The following is a 21,400-nucleotide window of genomic DNA, read 5'->3' on the forward strand; positions in this document are numbered from 1 at the left end:
ACACCTCACGTGAGATAGAATAAGTGAGGGGAAGAAACTACTACGTAGTAGGTAAGCTTGGGATGCATTGTCGGCCTGACTCAGCCTTGCACCGGCGCTTGGGGATCTGGCATTCCCACCCAATAGTTAGGCATAGTTCGAGCATCTACAAAATTATAAATTCAGCCGGTTGCGATGGGGCATTGTTCTCCAATTGCTTCTACTCCCATGCCGACCTTCCCGTGCGCATCGTTGTCCTATTTCTCACCAGCACTACCACGGTGAGCAAGGAGTAGAGAATCAGGAGAGCAAAAAAACCAGGCCCAGGTTGAACAGACGGCTCAAAACCTCGCCGTGGCCGCCGAAAACACCCCTCGTGGATCGTATTTGTCTTTCATCTCCACCAACCACGGAAAATTTCCCCCGAATAGTGGCGACATCTGCAACTCCTCCGGAGCTGTCAAAGAAAGATACGTCGACGGGAGAACATTCTCCTGATCGGTGCGGCTCAGCCCGTTCCAGAGGTCCTGCCCCCACGCGGTCGCAAGATCCAGATTCTCTTCGCGCTGCGCATTTCCAATCATCTCGAACACGAAGTGGCCTTCCCTGGCCGCAAATACAGAGTCGGAGTGACCCTGGGCCGATGGGGTGCCGGTCCGAAGCTCATGCATGGCGAAAAAGGTGTGCGGATCCGTCGGCATCTTCAGGACGCTGGTGGATATCACGTCCAAAACCTCTTCGCTCAATCGCTTCAGGCTGATCGTCCGCACACGCCCACGCGTATGGGACGGCACCATTCGATCCGTGTCGGTCAGATAGGTAAGGGGCGTTGTTGGCTGGACGGCGTTGTGAGCCACCGGAGCTGGAGCGCTGATTTGCTCGGCCCATGATTGTCCAGTCTTGATGTCGTAGGACGCCCAGGCGAACAGGACAACCAAGGTCTTACTGTGAGGAAGGTTGAGGACACACTGTTGCAGGGTGAGCTCTGCAGGGATCCCTTCGGCACATAAAGCCTGGTAGCCCGTGTTGTACTGTCGGATGACTGCAGGGAGATCATCGAACTGGAACGCAATGGCGCCTGCGAGAGTCTGCCGATGGTCAGAGTCGCCGACTAGGGAGATGTGGATCAAGTCATACTTGATCAAGGCGGTGCACCGGAATCGTGAGCTCGGCGACAACCCCGAATGCTCCCCCCGCGCCACGAAGGGCTTTGAGCAGCTCTGTGTCGGCGTCCACCAGCGCCCCCTGAGCGTTGATAACTTTGGCTGCCAGGATTTGATCGACTCCCAATCCAAACTTGGAACTGTACGGTCCGTAGCCACCGTACATCGCCCAGCCCGCGTATTAGACCGAGGAGACCGTCCCGACTGCAGCGGCCAGCCCATGCTTCTGCAGCGCACGGATCAGATCCCCGGTGAGGATGCCTCCCCGGATCCGCGCGGTCGAGGAATCCTGATCAATCTCGACGTAGTTAATCAAACGCATGTCAACCGCGACCGCCCCATTTCGGGAGAATCGCCCAAAGGAATCGTGGCCTCCCGATCGAATTGTGAATGGGATGTCGTTAGCCACAACGAAGGACACCATAGAAGCCGCAGCCTCCACGGTAGATGGACGAGCGATCACAAGGGGATTAAGTCGGGTAGGGACGCATATGCCGCGCGCAGCTCCGCATACTTGGGCGAGGACGGGGTGGCATATTGGATGGATGGGTTGTTTGCGAAGAACTTGGCGAGTTTGTGCAATCGCTCCCTCGCAAGATCTTCAGTCATAGCGTCAGCTATTCTATGCACTCAAGCGCGCTGATACTGGAATATTGGGAGATTGAGGTTGGTGACACCATGGTGGCCTTCTCCTGTTCATATATCTAATACGTCATGTGGTTCCGACCCTGCTAAATGCGTTATAGTAAAGCTTTGTCTTGCTCTGCGGAGGGTTGCACAGTATTTAGGACTGCCATCTATCCGCTGAGACAGAGTGCAGGAATGTGTCGGAGAGCTGAAGTTCGACCCCGATAGGCCGTAGCGTCTGTGTCTGCGTGGTACATCATCCCTCGGAGTTTGCTGTCTTCCGAGCGAAGCAAGGCTGGCCAGCAGAAGCCTCAGATGTCAGGTAAGCACATATTTGGTCAGCAGCCTATTATTCAGCATCCTAGACCCCCTCCCCCTCCTTGTATTCACCGAGCACCCCTCAGTCCATCAGTTCGATCAAGTCCTGTCTGCCGGTTCTCTGTGCATTCTCCCGCGCACTTCCAAATGGCCCTCTCAAGTCCGGATCTGCCCCTTTCGCCAGCAGCCACCGCACCCGGTATCTTGCGCCCGCCACAACCGCATAGACAAGGGCATACCGATGCGTCATGTGCTGCGTCTCCTCCGCCGCATTCACTTTTGCACCCCGCTCGACGAGCAACTCCATGATTGGGATCTGCGCACGGTCGGAGTCTTCGTTCTGAATCTTCTGGTTGGGATAGACATGTGGATTCCAGCCAGCAGGACATCTACCCGCCGCGCAGTGCAGCGGGGCGCCCTCTTCGATATTTGCGCCCGCATCGAGGAGTAGGCGGACGGATTTGGGATTCCCGTAGTTGGCAGCCAGTTCAAGCGGAGTCAGCCCTTGAGCGCCCGTGATTGGGCCCACATCGTTTGGATTGAACCCATGGGCGAGGAACCATTCCAGCACAGGGGCATCGTTGACCACCCGACTCAATATGATCCTGTCTACAGGACGGTGAGTGTGGGGGTGCCATCCGCGACGGTTGAGAAGATCAAATAGTCGAAGGCGCTGGTCTTCTGGGCCTTCAAGAATGCTGACAGGGGTGCGTTCAAGGATGGGGGCTCCACTCGTGAGGAGATACTCGGCTGTTTGGAGGTTCCCTGCCTGAAGGGCATGGGTCAAAGCTCGATGCAGAAAGGCTGGGCTCAAAGGTTCTGTGGACAGTGCCTCCTGGAGGGCTGAGAGAGGACCTTTCCGACAGAGGTGGTCGAAGGGAGTGCTTGGGGGTGGCGTGCGGTCAATGCAGGTGCGATCGATGGGAGAGCTGATGGGGAGATCATTATAGTAGCCAGCACTCATGGGAGTTCCAAATGCTGGTCGTTGCATTTTTGAGGCCGATTGCATTTGAGCTGCCTGTGCTCGCTGCATTGCCTGCTGCTGGAGAAGACGCAGTGCGTGCTGATTGGAAAGGGCATGTTGTTGAGGCATAGTGGATTGGTGATGGAATCATTGACCAAGACGTAGCTTGCCCCAGTGCGCGGGAAGAGCCTCCTTATATACGCCGAGTAGCAGGCGGAGAGGATACTCCGGCTAACCCATTTGGGAAGGGCTATTTTGTACCGTCCGTGCAAGGCATTCAGCGCATGCCATCGCCGCTTCTGCATTTGGCTTCATGGCTGCGCAAAGATCCAGTCCATTGGAGACAGGTACACTTGGTTCGGATCGATGCCCGTCTGATTGAACCCGAGTAAAGAAGCGTAGTCGATGGCATCTGCCCGGGTGGTGGAACCCAGAATCTCTGCTTCACCCGCGACACCATGAGCCCCAAGGCTTATGTTCGCATCCATTTGAGGCGAAAATCTCTGCGTGCCACCAGCTGCTATGGCATCGCTATTTAGCGGTTCCAGATTACTGCGACCGGGGAAAGATACTTGCATTTCGAGTATCCTTCTACGAATGTCCGCTACCATTCGTGGTGGTTGTGGTATTCCGTCAGGCGATGCTGCCTCGCGCGCTTCCCAGGCCTGAAGAACGAGGCGCGCGATGACCACGAATATAGACGATTCATTCGCCACGCTACCCACGTTGCGCGCTTCGTAGTTGTCACTCATTGATTCCCAGATCGCAGTGGTTTGTTTCGCCGAACGTCTCCGCAGATCTTGGAGAATGTGTATGTAGGCGGGTAGCGGGAAGTACATGAGCAGAAACCACCGATACCCCTCGGTGAGTGGGGAGGCCATCAGTTTGGTGTCCGAGTCGAGGACAGTAAGGGCATGGTCTAGAGCCTTGTCCAGCGCGGATTCTGTCGGCTTTTCGCGAGCTTTTGCCTGTTGGGTGTAGTATTCCAGGAGATAGTTCTTGGCCACTGTCCCACGTACTGTCCAGAGAACCATGTACTGCAGAGGATTGTCGAGGCTACAGGAGGCGAGATACTTGCGCTCTATAGTATTCTCGAACTCGGCCATATCGCTGGGATGCTGGGATGTGCCCACCATGCGATGGAGGAGGGGATTCGTGAGGTCAAGATGAAAGGGACTATGACGGATAAAGTCTGCAATCTCACTCCGAGCCACAGTAAAGATTGCCTCGGTCGGTCGGTCGTGTGCGGCAGGCATTGCCGTCATCTCGGGTCGGAGATCAAAGTCGTGTATGTTGGCTGGTGGCCGACAGTCCCAGGTTGGTTCTAATGGAGCTGTTCGGTAGTCGAACATCTCGCAAATGCGGCTATCGAACAAGATGAGAGACCACCACAGCCGGCGGCGCATCTCCCCTTCCAACGCCGGGTAGCGAGCATTGGCCGCTTCTTGATGTAAGCACATACGGCGCGCGATGCGGATAGCCACAGCTAACATGGAGGACAACGACCGGGGGTCCGTATCTTGACGTATAGACACCTTTTCGAGATCAGTATTTGCAAAACTCAGAGATGATCTTATGCACCGACCAGGTACAGAAACAGCGCAGTCAAACTGTCGAGATCGGGAGATCGAAAAACATCACAGCGCCGCAACGCCTGCTGGCAAGCGAGCTGGTAGCGACCTATTTTCTCTTTGCGAGTAGCGCCCAGCACCCTCCGGCAGTCCTCGTCCGTGCAACTCAGCAGAGCCATGCAGTAGATACTGAACATTAAGGCCTCCAGTGCCGGAGGGACCCGAGCTAAATCGGCTGCGGCGTCGATGATGCGGGATTGCAAGGTTGGCGTGTGAGTAACCTTGAGCAGTGGGTCAATGTTATCCAGATACGTCTGCCAAAGTCGAAAGATTTGAGCCTGGTCTGGGTGCGCGGCTGCAAGATCCATGTCGGTCGCTGCAGGGCCGAACAGGAGGGAATCATTCGGTTCACGCTGGTACATCTGATTCCAGACAGTCGTAATCACGCTTTGATTTACATCCTGGCCGAGACCACCATGGGTTGCCTCATCGTCATGGTCAGGGTCCCTTGCATCCGCTGCCTAGGGGTACATCAGTCCAGCCATCCCAATCTCAATCTGCGACTTGCATTACCCTTTGATTCATGGCATGCCACAGGTTTCTATATGAGATATGAGCTAGCTGCACTAGAGATTTGCTTTTGTTCTGTAGCGGTGCAGGAACCTACACTGCTTTGGGCTTCGCATCCGATGGTCGTTCTAGCTCGGACCTGCATGAGCTTGGCTCCCTCTCACCGGGTGAGGTCGGGTCCTCCGGCGAAGGATGTAACGGCTGAAATGGGATGTTGTTGTCGCGTAGGAGGTCCTCATAATGACGGAGACGCTCTAGGAGGTCGCGCTCGGCGAAGCGTCGACGTCGCTGGCGCGTAGCCAGCACACACTCCGCGCCCGCGCGAAGGCAGTTGGCACAGGGCGATTTGCGATCGCATCTGATCTTGCGTTGCTGACAAAGCACACAGGATAAGACTCGGTGTGGCTTGGAGCCAGGAGCGGTGGGGGGCGACTCTGCGGGGGTGGACATGACAGACAACAGCGACCATTCTTGGGAGACAAACGGATGGACGCCGTTCGATGGATGGTTGTAGACGCGAGAGAGAGTCCGAGGCAGGCGCGACGCCGGCGACCGGAGATTATGGGCTGCGGTGGCAGCCTGAGGCATCCAGCTAATGCCTTGCTCGGGACTTGGAATTCCCGAGGCTGCTCAGCATCTTTCACCACCTTCTGCATTTCGATGATTCATCTTCAATCTCAGTATTTAGCCATCAAATTCACCTAGGTCCATGATACATAACGGACTTTGAGATGTAGAAACCACCTGCGTGGCCTTACATAACTGGAACTAGAGGTAACAGCTATAATTCTACTCGATAGACTGCAAATTGACTCCTGGAGAACACCTAAATATACTCTCAAGAGGAAAGTATGCCCAGCTTACGTACCAAGTACTCATATAGTAGCTATAGGGTGCCGATGTGAAAGGGCTTTGTGTCCCCGGCACGGATAGGGTCAACATCCCGAGGTCAAAGCTCAAGCTCTCATACATGAGTAGTACTGGTATGTCCGAGAGGTAAATCACCCCCAGATAAGCAGTTGTACTGTACTTGAGGCTGCCAATGAGCAAGAGAGCCAAGCAGATGTACGTGGCCTGGGGTGACTCAATTACAAAGCTCGGTGCCTCGTTGGAGGACGCTGTGAGTCAGCGGAGGTCGGCCTTCACATGGCAGCGCCACAGACAAGGACCCATACATGCTTCTGGGTCCTACGTAGCCACTGTTCAGGCCTATGGGGTGTTGGGATAGGGCTGCAACGATGCGCGCGCAGGCAGTAACTATGCGAAGTGTGGCTGAGGTGGCGGTGGCTCTCGGGCTTAACTTCTTGATCTGGCAGCTCAAGCCGATAGTGGCTCGGGTCTGAGTCACGGTGCGCTCTCATTGCGGCGCGAAAGGCCTAGCGCGGCATTATCTCCGAGTGCTGTAAGAAGTCCGAGGCTCGGGAAATACGAATTCCGCCTTATCTCCGACCGGCAGCAGAAAGTGGCGAGTGAATGCATCCCAGGCTGGCAACAAGCGTTACGACGACTATATCGCGGTGGCGAAACTCTATCAAAACATCCAGCATGGTCACCTTGATGGGAATCTATAAAAGCTGTAGAAATCCCGGGCTGATGATGTCTATCTCCATCACCCAACACTTTGTTCCATTCATCCCTTAATCAAAATACCTTCTCTTCTACATCAATTCACTACTACCATTTCTCTCATAAAATCAACAACAACGAAGAAACAATATGGCTTCGATACGCCAACTCAACCAAACTGCTCCCTTCTGGGACTTTATCGCCGAGATTGAAGAACGCGGGTTCTCCCACCACCATGATCACGACAACGATGCCACCGACAACGAAGAGCAGTGGCACGGTCGAGGAGGTCGCCACGGACGTCGTGGCCCTCACCACCGCCGCCACCGCGAGCCTACCCCGGAAGACGATGAAGACGACGAAGAAACAATCCACGAAGTAGAGCTAGAGGTATCATCCTCGGACAGCTCCGACGAAGAACACGATGAGCCCCGCGGCCCCAAGCCACACCACGGCCGCAAGGGTCACGGAAAGCACAGCGGTTTCCACGGCAAGGGACATGGCGGTCCTGGTCATCGTCGCCACAGCCCCGGACCAGGTGGTCCCAGAGGCTTCGGACCCCGAGGCGGCCCTGGTCCTTTCTCGGGTCATCGAGGTCCCCACGGTTTCGGGGGCCCCGGGGGTAAATTTGGCGGTCATCACTTTGGTCCCCGCGGCGGCTGCGGTCCTCGTGAAGATATCGACTTCCTTGAGCCCTTCGGCCCTCACAGAGGTCACCACGGCGGATTCGGTGCCCGTGGTGGTCATCACGGACCGCACCCGTACTGGGGAGGACGCAAGCACATGCGCGGATTCAAGCATGGCGGCCGATGTGGTCCTCCCCCGCCTCCTCCGGGCTTCTTCGGACCCTGGGGCCGATTCGGATTCGCCAACAAGAACAACACCGAGTTCCAGCCCGAAGTGGATGTCTACGATACCCCCGACGCTTTCCTCATTCACGTCTCCCTCCCCGGTGCTAAGAAGGACGCGGTGGAAGTCAAGTGGGATCCGCGCAAGTATGAACTCAGCATCTCTGGTGCCATCGAGCGCCCTGGAGACGAAGAACTGCTGAAGACCCTGGCGCTGGACGAGCGTCGGGTGGGTGCCTTCGACCGCAAGGTGCGCCTGGGCAGTGCTGCCCACCCGGTCGAACTGAATGCCGATGAAATCACGGCGGAGATGGAGAATGGGGTCCTCAGTGTGCGGTTGCCCAAGGTGGAATCGGATGTGGTGGTGGTAACCAAGGTTGATATTCAGTAATTGGGACTGCTTGTCGGGTTACTTGCTATGAAAGTGAGGCGTTTTTGGGATTCTTGACATACTTCTGGCTCTAGTGTTTTGTGTTTAATTTACGATGTCTTTTTGCCCCAGCTTGGTCCATTTCCGGAGAGAACTGATAAGCGTAACTCGTAGCCTGTATGCCTCAGGAAGCTTCACCGTGTAGACGGCTCTCGGTGTAATTCTCCATGCGAGCATGTGATGGATATTGACTTTGACGAGGGTGGAGGTTTCCTCCTCTGGGAAAGTTGTCGGAGTAAGGTAGGAAGACATGGCACTAGGGACCCAACACGGCACCAGGTCGTATATATGAATCTATTGGATATTACACTGGGTGCGCTTATAATTGATACGAACCCTCCAGAGGCTTCGGTCCCTCCTTCGACTCCATTCCTCATGTATGCACAATCCTGGTCGTCTTACTATGCATCACTAGCCACGTTTAGCGTACTCGGTTCGCCATGCAGAGTCTCGGAGTCGGAGGCATCGGGGCAGGAGGCTCGTATCGCGCCACGTGCCGAGTGCCATTCATGGCAAGATATGCGGTTCGTTCTCACGCTGCATCAGATCTCATCTTGGCTATCAGCCAGGAAAGGAAGGTACATAGAAACCCCACCGGGGACCCTCCGATCCCCGACAACACGAGGCTCTAGAGTGGAAATCACTTTAAATTACCCTATTTCGGCTCCGACTCCTCGGGAAGTATAGTATAGGATACTACTAGTATATTAGTTGATACACAGACTGCGGTGAAGGTGTCATTTGGGAGAGTCCGGCCTGTTCGACTGTGCTCCCTAACCCATGGAGGTAAGCTTCCTGGTGGCTGATGGCGCAAGCAGAGCAATATGGGTCATCTTCTCGTAATTGCCAGCGATAGATAGCAATTCGCGAGCCGTTTCTGCAGCGAGACACCCCGGTGCTGCAGACGATTGTCCCGCTTAGCCTAGATTCGGGTTAGGGTGAAGCGAGACCCCTGTCATGCAGGGACAGCAAAGCTGCCGACAGAGTCTCACTCCCCCATTTTATCCAAGACCCGGCATTTCAAACACGAGAAAGTTCTGCAGCAGGTCGGGGTGATTGGCGTAACCACTCCCTGCAGTGGAGGCTTGGGCATAGCGAACCGGTGCGATCTCTCCCTCCTTCATAATGCCTCATTCTTGGCGGAGTTGGGGCTAGAATCGCCGTTAGATTGATAGCAGATTGTCCCCGCATTCACCCGTCATGTCGTAATACGGGACATCTGATGGAGAATGTAAGACAGAGGGATACTGCTTTAGGGTTGGGCGGTTCTGCTAACCAGCAATCAAACGTAAATGGGCGAGCGAGATGACATCCCGCCGGGGCAAAGTGGTTGGAGAAGGGGACAAGGGACTCAAGGGAGTGGCATAGGGTCCATTTTCCCAATGAGGGTTATTTAGTGCGAATTAGTGCACCTTCATACGGGCTTGTTTGTCAAGTGGTGCAGTGGTGTGCAGTGGCAGCTCCTTCGAGAATCCACTATCAATCTAATTTGCGGAAGGTGATTGGACGGATCGGTACAACTGGAGATATTGAGTGGGGAAGAGCAGCTTGAACACGGCGCGACTTCCTCCGGGCGCTCGGTTGGCACGGCGGCACTGCCAAGCCCGACCAGTCAGAATCCCATAAGCAATCCATAATCCGTGCTCCGTATAGAGAGCCACCAGTGCAGTGCAGTAGTTGCTGTAGCCCTAACCCCGGCTCATCGTAGTCCATCAGGGACATTGTCCCTAGTCCCTCTAGTCCCTCTCCAGGCTGCAGCCAAGACTTCTGCGATACGAGATCCCAGTCGCTTCGAGATGAGTAGATGGTTGACAATCATGACCCAATGCTGAGCATACCCTTCCTGTTCGGAGACACCAAGGGCTTCCAGATGGCGGATGCCCAGGTATAAAGAGGCCCTCATCGCCCAGGCAAATAGAGAATCATCAGAGACTCATCACTCCGAGAATCCCAGCAAGCAAAGACCAAGCCAGTCCAGCAGCACCTTCTCAGCTTCAAAATGCGTTTCAGCAACATTCTCGCAGCCCTGGCTCTTGGAGTCTCCTCTGTTCAGGCGTGGAACCGTATCGACAAGGACAATGCGGTAGGTCTTGACAAGAACGCCCTTGTGGTTCGCAATTTGAGTGTCTGACACTTCTATCCAGGCCCTCCTTGTGATCGACCACCAGGTCGGTCTCACCCAGCTGGTGCGCGACTACAGCACCAACGACTTCCGCAACAACATCATTGCCCACGCTGCCATCGGCAAGGCCTTCGACCTGCCCACCGTCTTGACTTCCTCCTCCGACACTGGCCCCAACGGTCTTCTCCTCAAGGAGATCACCGACATGCACCCCAACGCCACCTTCGTCCGCCGCCAGGGTGAGGTCAACGCCTGGGACAATGCTGAGTTCCGTGCTGCCGTCAAGGCCACTGGCAAGAAGCAGCTGATCATCGGTGGTATTGTCACTGAAGTTTGTAAGTCGCCCTCTAACGATATAATCTGAGACCTCGAGAGGCTAACGATCCCAGGCACCGCTTTCCTGGCTCTCTCCCTGATCGATGAGGGCTACGAGGTGTATGCCAACACCGAGGCCAGCGGTACCTTTGATGCCAAGCTCGCCATCGATGCCAACCGCCGCATGGAGAAGGCCGGTGTCACTCTGATGGGCATCTTCGGCATTGTCTGCGACCTCATGCGCGACTGGCGCAACACCCCCGGCCTGCCCGAGCTCCTCCCCTGGCTCGACCAGTAAGTTCTGGATGATCTTATCGAATTTCGTTCTGTGGTGCTAACGACCCCTGCAGGTACCAGTTCGCTTACGGTCTGGTTGCTCGCCACCACGCTGGTGCCATTGTCAACGGTACCCTGGCTGCCGTCGAGGAGACCCTGATCTAAACCTCGTCCGCGCCACTCGGGCACTCCGAGGCTGATGGCCTGTAGAGCAAACCTGGCGACAGTGGCTTTAGCCTTCGTGGGTGCCCGACCGCTGCCCCCTTGTCAAGATAAGCCTTGGACTTGGTTCTAGAGGCTTTGGTTGTGGTCTTGGGTGTTCGAACTATAATACAGTCTAGTAATAGAGAATGGAGTGATTTTTTGAAAATTTGGTCGATGACAGCTGACAGCCAATTCACTAATGCACACGTAAGAAGCTTGTAAGCCAGGGTCCGAAACCGTTAGCTTCAGGGACTCTTCCGTACTCTTCCGGCTACTCTAATCCACTCAACCTTTCCTAAATTTCCAGGATAATATTTCCGCTCCAGATTCTGGCATGGGCTGTAGTATAACATGGCCAGTATGTCTACCTCATGACTGAGGAGTTGTTCTCCTGTGATGGGACGAACCGATTTTCTGCCAAAAAGAAAACGGATAGAAATTAAGTATAACAATATGGAACATGGCAGAATCGCGTTTAGGCCGAGATTCAGGCCCAGTGCCCCATGTCTGGAAATTCGGATTGTTTTCCATAATCCTACTCCGAAACATGAAGAACAAAGTAAGATTGATCATCATGAGAGGTTCACTTCATCTTTCCAGAGACCTGCCAAGATCGTTGCAGATGGTCAACCAACCACATATCAGAATCTCCCAAGTCCGTTATCGCCGCTATCGCCGACTCACGTCTCACTCCTAACTCAGAGTAAGTTACTCTTCATTATCCTCATCTAATCAACTCTAAGCGATTGTCATCTACATCGACTGCATACGCACGAATCACAAAGTCAAATACTTGAACATGCATCTGGAGTTCATCGACGGCAACACTGCCATCTCAGCCACCACCCGAAAGCGTATCCGTAGCCATGTGGCTCGAGGCAAGAACGCGGGGAGACGCCTCGCACGGCCATCTCGGCTGAACAAAGCCCATATCGATCCTCCGACTTACTTCCGTATCCCTGCCCTCCTTCAGAGTCAGAATACCAAGGAACATCAAGAGGCTATGTGCGACATCGAAAGACCCATCACGAGCGGTTTAATCTTCCCGGTAGAGATGGAGCCACAAACTCGGGACATCGCACACAAGGGTATGTCCGATCTACAGAGCAGTGGCACCGATGGCATGTTAACGGTCTCTAGCGTTTGACTTCATTCGTGACCTACGCGGTGCTCCTGGGTTATTTCACATCGTTGAGGAACCAAGCGCTCCTTTAATTTGGGTCCAATACATGTTCCTCGACGCCGCGTGTGAGTGATCTGGTGATTTTGACTTGGCCATCGAGAACGCTGACGGCGAGCAAGACTTCCATTCAGTCATCGCCACGTGTCTGTGGATTGTACCGGGACTCATATCCGAGCAGCACAGAGTCACCGAGGCTTCGCGCCATTTATTACACACTCTACGCCTCATCAACGTCCGGCTGGCCGGCGAAAACTCCACCTCGGATGACACCGTAGCGGCCGTCGTGGGCATGGTGCACTACGAGCGACACCAGGGGCAGTTCGGACGCGCTCTCATTCACACCCGAGGGCTGCGGCAGATGGTCGACCTACGTGGCGGGGTTCTAGAGTTGGGATGTGAGCTGGCAAGGAAGATATTTCTGTATGGGTTGGCAAAGCTGGCTGTGATACGTCCCGCTGACTAGCATTCAGGTGTGATATTGAATGTTCATTCCAGCTGGGCTGTGAGCCTTTGTTCTCTGTTGAAGAGGTTGATGCTGTGGCTTTTTCAGCAAATGACTTTGGGTTGAGACCCACTCCAACGACATCTGGAGCCGTCCCCCAAGGACTAAATCCATATCTAGCCCCGCTGCTACGACATGGAATGCATATTGCACTTGTTTACAATACCATTGAAACCGGTAAACGAAAGCTTACATATTATTCTCATTTCGATCTCGTTCTATCCTTCGGCTATCGGCTGTTACAATTCAGTCCATTGCAGGGACCGCGGCCAGTTAGTCATCTGGACGATGTCATTCACCTTGGCTTGATAATCTTTCTCTGCACTTTCATTCGACGACTGGATCGTGGCATCGCTGACAATCATCTACTTGCGAAACTACTTTGGTCTGTCGCTGAGAAAGTGGGAACCGATCGTGAAACACAGGAAGCACTGCTGTGGGCTCTGCTTGTCGGTACAGCATCTATCCTCTCAAGGGATATCCCGGAGTGGCTTACGGTAATGGTTGCAACTCTGATACAGAGTCTGGGGCTTGCTACCTGGGAAGATACTCTATACTTACTTCACCAATATCCATGGGTCAATGCCCTTCACGATGAGCCTGCCCGAGGGCTTTGGCAAAAAGTGTCTCCGTCTTCTGATACATGATTATTGAACTAATAAAATATAATCATATTGATGACAAAGCTATGAGCAAGATAGCGCATCCTGATACTTGAGAGGTTCTCTAAGTAAGGGATATCCGGCACAGTCTTCTTCGCAATGATGCCCGATCATTCAACTACTGCCTCAGCATAGCTTCCACACATCCCGGCTCAACCGACTCCAGCACCTCCGCCAGAGCATCCCACATTCGTTTCTGCATTGCTTTCCCTTCTTCGTTGGTCACCCAGTCGGGAACATCATTCCTGTATTCGAGCATCAGCGCAGTTCCTGCGATAAATGTCAAAATGCAAATCTTACTCGCCCATCTCGCACGAATGGAGAAGACACCCATGGGATTCCCTCCCCGCCACCGCACCATGCAACAGCGTCCGACTCCCATCTTCCGCCGTCCGCCCGTAAAGCCGATGCATATCAGTGATCTGTGCCTTATGGTCTGAAGGAACATTACGGATCAGTTCAGTCGTGCAAAGCCCGGGGCAAACAAGGTTGAAGACCACCCCTGTGCGCTCGACGGGCAGCATAGTCGCGAGGTGCTTCAGGGCCAGGATCTCCATCAACTTCGACAGGGGATAACTACCGCATGCATTAGCTGGTCCTTCTCTTCATCAAATCACAAACAGTGACTGAACAGTAAGAGGACACTCACCTCTTAGCCTGCAACCCCTCATCCCGTTCAATCCCCACCAGCGGATCCTCCCAGATCCCCTGCCACTCCTCCTGGGCTGTGAACCCGATTCGACTCGTCACCATCACCACTCTGACCAGCCCACTATCACTCCTCTCCGCACTCTCCCGCATCTTCCTCGCCAACAACACAGCCAAGAAGAACGTCCCCAGCACATTGACCGTCACAGACAGGAGATGGCCTTCCGCGCGGACAGGGCCCATCATCGCCACCGCCGCATTCTCGATCACCGCATCAATGTGCTCCAATTCTGCAATGGCCCGCTGCGCAAACGCCTTGACCGAATCAAAACTGCTGAGGTCGAGGTGCCACACCTCCACCACGCCGGGACGAGTGGTACCGTTCTCGATCGCGTCTTTCGCCCTCTCGCCAGCCTCGAGACTGCGGACTGCAAGAATGACCTTGTCGGCTCCGAGCGCGACGAGATGCTTCGCCGCCTCGAAACCGAGGCCCGTGTTTGCTCCGGTCACGATGTAGGTTCTCCCTGAGATGGCCTCGGGGGTGGCGAGGAGGGGGAGATTGCGGCGCTGGGTTGAGACAATTTCGTCGGTAGACATTGTCACTTCTTCTGTATCTTGTTTTGTTCACGGGGAATGTAGATCTAAAGGGAAAGAAGATTGGCGTTGATGGCTGTTAGTCCAACTGAATGGAAGCGGTTTCTCGGAGTCGACATGCTCTTTATACCCATGGTTGGCGGTGCGTCATGTTTGCTATGGTTGATCGGAGTTTACGGAGTATGTGACTTCATAGGATAGTAATGATTTTGTAAATGTTCTTAAGTCCGACACAGCATTGGATCTTGGGGTTTAACATCAGTATCTCCATCAAGGTGACGATGTTGGTTGATACCCCAGGTTCGACCACTGGGAGAGTAGTGTCCTAATCGGGTTAGCTGGGAGATACGCGGGCGCCCCCCGTGGGTTCGAGCGGGGCAACTTTTGGCCAGTGGCATCGGGTCATGACTCAGCTTTGGCACCTTCAGGAAGATTGATACTCCGGGCTAGTTCGAAGATGACCGTCCTTCTGTCACGTGAGCTTGCGGTTCACCTCCAGCTCTTCAAGGTTTGTACTCCGGATTCCTCAAGCCCTCAAACAAAAGAAACAAAACCCCGACTTTTGAGAAGAAGGTACAATGTCAGCTTTCAGATTCACTGGTCAAGATCTAGATAACAACCTCGTTAGCTCTATAGCCTCTCTTCTGAATGCTGCCGGCGTTCTTAATCTACTCTGGTGAATCATCATGAGTTGCGCAAGCAAAAGGTGGCATTGCTTACCCTTTACCTGAGATAGTAAGGGCAGGCATTGACATACGTACTTCCCAACCATCGCGAAAAATATTTCGGGAATGGGTCCAAGTGGTGGGATACCACTTCTCCAGCTGCGTACGAAAAGCCCTTGAATCCATATCGATCGATATAGGCAGCAAAGAAAAGGAGGAAGAGAGCGCAGAAACAAGGTATTGCGACCGGGGAAGCTACTCAATAGCCTCCCGCGTAGCATGCGGCGGTAATCCACCATGTCACATAGGACGATCCCACGGATGTTCAGACACGCTCTGTATATGCACAGCACCCCCATGCTCTAATCGAAATGTGCAAGGCATCTCAGCCTGGATAATTACACTATACACGGTCGGGTCGACCCAAACTGTACAATCCCCTCCCACAGATATCAATACCCCTCCTGATCGTTCCAGTACAGCGTCCCGTGCTGCACCTCGCCGGTCGGCTTGAGCTCCCAGCGCAGAACCAGCCGCGTCCACTGCAGCAGATGGCTGGCCACCTTGATGTGGCCGACGTCTGTCGGGTGGTTCTTGGGGTTGATGTCGTTGTGCTGCAGGATGCCGTCCGTGTTGAGGTAGTGCACGAAGGTCCAGCGCAGGTCCTTGAAGTACTCGTACACCCGGATAATCTCGTCCTTGTACTGGATCGTCGACTTGTACTCCGTGCCGACTTTCTGGAAGGGGCCCCATTGCGACTGGCCGACCGTTAGCGGCAGTCGACCGACATGAGCCAATCGGCAGGTGGTTTGCTTACCATAAGAACGATTTCGGCTTTGGGCCACACGCGATGGATCTCCTCCACCATGTCCACGTACGCTTGGTAGAATTTGTCGCCGGGCACTTCGTTCGGGTGGCGCCAGTCGTTTCCGCCCATCTGGATGAACACCAGGTCGGCGGGTTGCTCGGCCGAGTTGTCGAAGGCGGGAGGGTTGTCGCCGTAGAATTGGTGGGCACGGGCTCCGGGGTCGGAGGCACGGTTCCACCACCAGGTCTGCAAGTGTTAATTCGTTAATTCTGGGGACGGCGTGCAGTTCGAAGATTGGGGGAATACCATTCCGTGGACGCCACCGCCGTAGCATTGCATGTCAGCCAGGCAGACACCGGGGTAGGCCTGGATTAAAATGAGTCAGAGTGTGCGTGTGCGGTTTGAGGGGCCCCTTAAGAGAGGGTTCAACTGACAGTGATGGTAAATTCAGCATCTCCAAGTCCAACGCCGTAGAGGAAGGACCAGGATGACAGGGTCTCGTAGGTGGCATATTGACCCCCGGCCAGCCTGTTCGGTCAGTACCTGAACACGCAAGCATCCACCATGTACACTCACGAGCCTCCGATAATCTCCACCTTTCTCTTGTAGGGAGTGGGTTTCGTGATGTAGGCGTCCTTCGCAACGGAAACGCCAGCCAACTGGACTGTGCAGGGGATAAGCAGCGGAACGGCATACGCGCAGAGACCAACTTATCCTATGCCCCAATTCGTCACTGGCAAGTTGTCAGCCTTCAGGTTCTGCGCAGCACAAGCTTATCCGGTTCGCGCACCTCGCATCTCAAACACATTGCTCTTGGTGTCGATGCCATCGGTGAAGTCATCGGGCCCGATGAACTGGTAGGTCGCATCGGCCGTCACGTTCGAAAATCGCCAGTCCAGAGACCCAATTCTGTGGGATTGTAGTTGGTATCGCGGGATGATCGAGAGTGAAGAAGGTAGGGTGAAAGGGGGGGAGTATACCGATAAGCGACGAGGGCGCCGTTGGAGGTACTGGGGCCGAAACTTAGAGCTAACTGGAATGTGGAGTCGCAATGCGTCAGCCCTTTTTCTGTCTTTCTTCCACGGTCGGCACGGTCGGTCGCGGGGAGGATTAAAACCTTACCTTGCTGCCGGAAAACTCAACCTTGATCCCAGGGGCTCTATGCGCAGAGAGGCAGAGAGTTAGTGACCTTGAGTCCGGCGCATGCCATTTTTCACGGAAAGAACAGAAAAACCCACGACCACCCTGGTCTTGAATTAGCCACGAACTGGAGTGTTTCCCAAATCGAGGTGGACTCACAAGAAATGTGCTGGCTATCCCAACGGCCTTTGTAGGCAATCTCCGGGACCCCCGCGTCGTAGTTGCGCCAGGAGTCATCGAGTTTGATGGGGGACTGTTGGCCGGGGTAAGGGTCCTCGCGTGGCTGGCCATTCTGCAGAATGGTGGCAGCCACGGGCCAGACCCGGAGGAAGATGAGTAGCAAAATGGGGGCGAATCTCATGGTGTGCACCAGCAGCCTTGGAGGGAGGGAAACTTGACGGTCACAGGCAGAGAAGACTCATGATAAAGGAGCAGAGCACATGCGAACGGGGGTCGAACAGAATTAAAGGTCAGGGGCGACCAGCGCACTCACTTCCACCAAATTCAGCCCAGCCCAGCCAAGCCCACGGCCAAGGTTGCATTTCCCCAGTAGGGCCAGCAGGCCCAGCAGGCCCAGCACTGATGATGATGACTGGTGGCTTGCCGCCGATTCCCGCGCCACGCCCGCCCATTATGAGGTGATCGCTGACCCTGATTCGCTGTAATACGCTGTCCCTTGATGCCTCGGCGCTAAGGCGTCAAATACCCACAAACATAGCAAACACCGTCATTCATCCTTCACTGGGCCCTCATAGGCTGGCGCGTTGTGTGTCGACTAGGTAGTAAGTATAGGACCATTCGATTCAAGGTTCCAAGTTCACGATCACGCATCCGTGCTTCCTTTCAATATCATCTCTCAATCTCTCACTTGTTAACAGCTTCAGTCCCTTGACGTCACTTCATCCACCTACTACTCCTATAGCGGCATATATCATCATCCATCTCATACCTATATCACCGAAGTACTAGTTGTCTAATTCTCCCACATCTTCCACGCTACACCAACCACACTTTGCTTACCTCACTACTAAATTCAAAACATCTACTCAAAAAGTCCTTCAAATATGAAAGAAGAGAGTGACAAGAGCCTGAGACCTGCTAAGCAGATTCGCATCTCCCAAGATGAGGGCAACAAGTAAGCATTCTCCCCCTATCTATTTACTAGGCACTAATCGCAACGCAAGATATGAAGGGGCTTGCCTGACGATCATGGTGGGCCCCGGAACAAGTCGCTACACCGCGCATGAGAAGATGGCTCGTGCATCTTCGCCCTACATCGACAAACTCCTGCGGGAGCGCACCACGCGCATCATCGATCTCCCTGGCGAGGAGCCTGCGATGGTGGCCATGTATGTGCACTGGCTCTACCATCGCACGCTGCCCGTGATCTGCGACCAAGCCCAGCAGGAGTACCTCCATCTGATCAAGGCATACGTCCTGGGGCTCAAGCTACTCGATACCCAGTTTCAGGATACCGTGGTCGATGCTATTGTTGAGCAGAGACAGTCCAGCTCCCAGGATGGCAAAAGTCCCGCTCCCAGCCGCGAAGCGATCAAATACGCCTACTCTCACACTTCTTCCTCGGCCCCAATCCGTCGACTCCTGGTGGATATCACCGCAAACCGCACAACTGATCCCAAATGGCTTACTTCTACTGGGAACGATATGCCTAGGGCGTTTCTTCTGGAGCTGGTCGCCAAGCTGATGGGCCGCCGTGCGACGAAGAAGGAGCCTCTCGACCCCTTCGCTTATCATAAGCACGCGCGTGTCTCCAACAATGCATCTCAGGCAGAGGACGATTTGGGACTTCAGGATCAATCAGGTACTTGGGCCATCCATATGTATAAGGCAGCACACTCACATCTTTGCACGACAGGAATCTCCCAACGAGATTTCTCGGGTTCACGATTCGGGAAATTCGCAAGGAAACGTAACCTTGATCATATTATCTCGGCCAACCGAGGGCTCGTGTGATGCACTTTTGGGAAGATGTTACAATGCACACGGGGTTGGGGGTTTTTTTTAGGGGATCGTAAGGGAATACGGTGCTGAAATGGTAATAACGTTCTTGCTCTCATATCCCAAGCGGTACCAAAGGGCTTAAGTGACGTGGAATGACAATGCCAGTTGACCTTCTTGGTCGGACAGTCGCCCAGTAGATCCACCTTCTCTGCGATTATGGATTGAGAGTCTATGCCTTGTTTCGTTCCAGAATTGTAGCTTTGTAAATAAAGCCCTCCAACCGGCCAACAATGGTAAGACTTTGTGCTCAGTATGTGAATTTTAGTCGCCCTTGAGTGCGATCGATCTACCGCGACCAGAGGAGATAAGCAAGTAAACTCCGGGAGGGAGATTATCACGCCCTGCCCTTGAACTTTGACCTATTCGCATTTTGGAATGACAGGTAGGATGTAGCTTGTTCATGTAGATACAGACGGACAGAAAAGCTGGACAGCAGGATTGCCCCACTGTAGTAAGGCAGAGCCAGACATCGTTGGGAGGAAAAAAAATCCAACAGCAAAAAGGTATGACAAGAGTGGGATTCGAACCCACGCCACTTGCGTGACTAGGAATGTTGCTCGTTGGAGCGAACATGGATGATCAGGTTGCCTGACCCTAGCGCCTTAGACCGCTCGGCCATCTTGCCTTGGTGACAGAAGGCCCGCTGCTTTGGTTTTATAACCCGCATATCACGTAGGTATCCTTCGCACCTGGGTTCTGTCCAGCATCAGCACAATACACCTGCAAAACACTATTGATAAGCTATTATCACATGGAGGCGATATGATGTGTCTCTGGAGAGCTCACCGGACCATTCTAATGTGCCTTATGATTGATGGCGACCGTGTCTAGAGGTACCCTGATCCGAGGCTGTAGCTGGGGTCAGATATATATCTATCCGCCTGTCATGCCAGCGTGCCTTCCCGAGTTTCAACAGCAGCAATGGCCATGTTGTCATCATCCACAAATGATTTGTCCCCAGACATCAACCAACAGAAGAGATTCCAGCCACAACTTCATAATCCCTCAACAACTGTGTCCGCCCCGCTACCATAACCCTTGGTAAATGAACCCGGATTTCTGGCAGCGCTGCGACGCTCCCCATGACATGAGCTTACGAGATTTGTCCTTCCACCAAAATAAGCTCGAAAAGCCTGAATGGAGCAACTGAGAAGATGGCGGTTGGCATGAGCCAGTTCCCTGGGTCGAGTGAAAAGGCCGAGGAACACCGACAGCCTGTCAGCCTGTACCAGCGAGCCGGGACTGCTATATCGCGATGGATTGGTGTCACCAGTCCGACTCCGATGAGCAAACGTCTCCATCGAGGATGAAGAGCGCTATAAAGACCAAGACCACTGCAAAGCCTCGCGGAGAACCAAGCTACTGCTCATCAAAATCTCGACCCTCCCGAGCTTAGCTGTACCCTCATTGAATCCCCCTTCACTGCTGCATCATCCGACAGGCCCGTTCTCCCCCAGCTTGAAGGCGCAACATTCGACGCCAACCTCCGCGACCGGCACATCATCTACGACTACGCGGCCCACGACGGCAACGGCAAGCCGGAGAAATGGCGCTACGAGATCTGGTCCTTCAACGAAGACCGGGTGGTCTACGCCATCCACGGCGGCCCGATGGCCGGCCGCAAGAACTTCCAAACGGCGACGTATCAGTGCATCCGTCCCGGCGAGCTATGGCAGGTCAACTGGTTGGAGGAAACGGGGACGATTTGCTCCTTGGTGTTCGATATCTCGAGCCGACGCTCGAGTACTCTGCTGGGCTTCTCCAAAGGCCACTGGACCCAGAACGAGGCTGCGCATGGCGACAAGCGCAACTTGGAGGATTTTGTCCGCTGGCGCGAGTTGGCGAGGATTGGATCGTCGCAGGCGGACCGAGTGATGTTGAGTGAGCAGGCTGACATCCTGCAGGATTTCCACGGAGCGGGGGAGCTCAAGCCGATTGATCCGTCCTGGCCAACGCTGTAAGTGGCTGGACGTGGCGCCAAGTGGCTGGATTTATGCATACCTGGTACTGTACACACTAACCTAATGCTGTACGGTATGATCCAAGTACAGCCGATAGGTCAACTCTGGTCATGCAATATGATGTACCGTAGATGATGATGTGTTCATAAATGCCTAAGCCCGCTTTTGATCCGGACAAGCTTTGGTAAGCCCACCAAGAATCAACTCGCACGTATAAGCAGCAATTCTGATATCTACTAGCCATATCGCCGGCCTGCATGTA

General features: G+C 54.1%; 10 protein-coding genes and 1 non-coding gene across 11 annotated transcripts; 5 read left to right on the forward strand and 6 right to left on the reverse strand.

The window, feature by feature from the left end:
* Positions 1 to 320: 320 nt before the first annotated feature.
* On the reverse strand, positions 321 to 1,566 carry BO72DRAFT_465719 (FAD-binding domain-containing protein; the record flags this gene model as incomplete). The annotated part of the gene is made up of 3 exons (XM_040946729.1): positions 321 to 1,067; positions 1,117 to 1,275; positions 1,330 to 1,566. 3 exons carry the CDS (start codon positions 1,564 to 1,566, stop codon positions 321 to 323), a joined length of 1,143 nt encoding a protein of 380 aa, XP_040804786.1.
* A 603-nt stretch (positions 1,567 to 2,169) lies between these two features.
* On the reverse strand, positions 2,170 to 3,051 carry BO72DRAFT_465720 (ankyrin; the record flags this gene model as incomplete). The annotated part of the gene is made up of 1 exon (XM_040946730.1): positions 2,170 to 3,051. The coding sequence occupies one exon, from the start codon at positions 3,049 to 3,051 to the stop codon at positions 2,170 to 2,172; it is 882 nt and encodes a 293-aa protein (XP_040804787.1).
* Positions 3,052 to 3,271: 220 nt separating this feature from the next.
* Positions 3,272 to 5,688, reverse strand: BO72DRAFT_260901 (Zn(II)2Cys6 transcription factor). The gene is made up of 4 exons (XM_040940123.1): positions 5,290 to 5,688; positions 5,196 to 5,223; positions 4,637 to 5,143; positions 3,272 to 4,586 (listed from the first exon to the last, which is right to left on the reverse strand). Exons 1-4 carry the CDS (start codon positions 5,640 to 5,642, stop codon positions 3,363 to 3,365), a joined length of 2,112 nt encoding a protein of 703 aa, XP_040804788.1. The 5' UTR covers positions 5,643 to 5,688; the 3' UTR covers positions 3,272 to 3,362.
* Positions 5,689 to 6,827: 1,139 nt separating this feature from the next.
* BO72DRAFT_444819 (Hsp20/alpha crystallin family protein) lies at positions 6,828 to 8,183 on the forward strand. Its single transcript, XM_040943907.1, has one exon. It carries the CDS (start codon positions 6,909 to 6,911, stop codon positions 7,995 to 7,997), a length of 1,089 nt encoding a protein of 362 aa, XP_040804789.1. The 5' UTR covers positions 6,828 to 6,908; the 3' UTR covers positions 7,998 to 8,183.
* A 1,511-nt stretch (positions 8,184 to 9,694) lies between these two features.
* BO72DRAFT_483437 (putative isochorismatase family hydrolase) lies at positions 9,695 to 11,008 on the forward strand. Its single transcript, XM_040947803.1, has 4 exons — positions 9,695 to 10,119; positions 10,181 to 10,493; positions 10,548 to 10,767; positions 10,824 to 11,008. The coding sequence occupies exons 1-4, from the start codon at positions 10,036 to 10,038 to the stop codon at positions 10,912 to 10,914; spliced, it is 708 nt and encodes a 235-aa protein (XP_040804790.1). The 5' UTR covers positions 9,695 to 10,035; the 3' UTR covers positions 10,915 to 11,008.
* A 695-nt stretch (positions 11,009 to 11,703) lies between these two features.
* BO72DRAFT_396856 (uncharacterized protein) lies at positions 11,704 to 13,683 on the forward strand. Its single transcript, XM_040942049.1, has 4 exons — positions 11,704 to 12,041; positions 12,094 to 12,201; positions 12,256 to 12,556; positions 12,607 to 13,683. The coding sequence occupies exons 1-4, from the start codon at positions 11,753 to 11,755 to the stop codon at positions 13,283 to 13,285; spliced, it is 1,377 nt and encodes a 458-aa protein (XP_040804791.1). The 5' UTR covers positions 11,704 to 11,752; the 3' UTR covers positions 13,286 to 13,683.
* BO72DRAFT_370358 (putative short-chain dehydrogenase/reductase family protein) lies at positions 13,597 to 14,545 on the reverse strand (the record flags this gene model as incomplete). The annotated part of the gene is made up of 2 exons (XM_040940963.1): positions 13,597 to 13,876; positions 13,950 to 14,545. The coding sequence occupies 2 exons, from the start codon at positions 14,543 to 14,545 to the stop codon at positions 13,597 to 13,599; spliced, it is 876 nt and encodes a 291-aa protein (XP_040804792.1).
* A 792-nt stretch (positions 14,546 to 15,337) lies between these two features.
* Positions 15,338 to 17,604, reverse strand: BO72DRAFT_444821 (SGNH/GDSL hydrolase family protein). Its single transcript, XM_040943908.1, has 11 exons — positions 17,315 to 17,604; positions 17,254 to 17,260; positions 17,138 to 17,174; positions 16,996 to 17,048; positions 16,806 to 16,924; positions 16,730 to 16,748; positions 16,592 to 16,681; positions 16,450 to 16,543; positions 16,322 to 16,381; positions 16,025 to 16,261; positions 15,338 to 15,965 (listed from the first exon to the last, which is right to left on the reverse strand). Exons 1-11 carry the CDS (start codon positions 17,514 to 17,516, stop codon positions 15,660 to 15,662), a joined length of 1,224 nt encoding a protein of 407 aa, XP_040804793.1. The 5' UTR covers positions 17,517 to 17,604; the 3' UTR covers positions 15,338 to 15,659.
* A 369-nt stretch (positions 17,605 to 17,973) lies between these two features.
* BO72DRAFT_524757 (uncharacterized protein) lies at positions 17,974 to 19,253 on the forward strand. Its single transcript, XM_040949902.1, has 3 exons — positions 17,974 to 18,290; positions 18,340 to 18,977; positions 19,032 to 19,253. Exons 1-3 carry the CDS (start codon positions 18,220 to 18,222, stop codon positions 19,127 to 19,129), a joined length of 807 nt encoding a protein of 268 aa, XP_040804794.1. The 5' UTR covers positions 17,974 to 18,219; the 3' UTR covers positions 19,130 to 19,253.
* Positions 19,254 to 19,683: 430 nt separating this feature from the next.
* Positions 19,684 to 19,802, reverse strand: BO72DRAFT_t58. The gene has a single exon. It is a non-coding gene; the product is annotated as a tRNA-Leu (tRNA).
* A 109-nt stretch (positions 19,803 to 19,911) lies between these two features.
* On the forward strand, positions 19,912 to 21,138 carry BO72DRAFT_474910 (phenol acid carboxylase; the record flags this gene model as incomplete). Its single annotated transcript, XM_040947299.1, has 2 exons — positions 19,912 to 20,402; positions 20,619 to 21,138. Exons 1-2 carry the CDS (start codon positions 20,332 to 20,334, stop codon positions 21,136 to 21,138), a joined length of 591 nt encoding a protein of 196 aa, XP_040804795.1. The 5' UTR covers positions 19,912 to 20,331.
* Positions 21,139 to 21,400: the final 262 nt, after the last annotated feature.

Source organism: Aspergillus fijiensis (genome assembly GCF_003184825.1).
Source record: "Aspergillus fijiensis CBS 313.89 unplaced genomic scaffold BO72scaffold_7, whole genome shotgun sequence".
In the NCBI taxonomy this organism is placed as follows: Eukaryota; Fungi; Ascomycota; class Eurotiomycetes; order Eurotiales; family Aspergillaceae; genus Aspergillus; species Aspergillus fijiensis.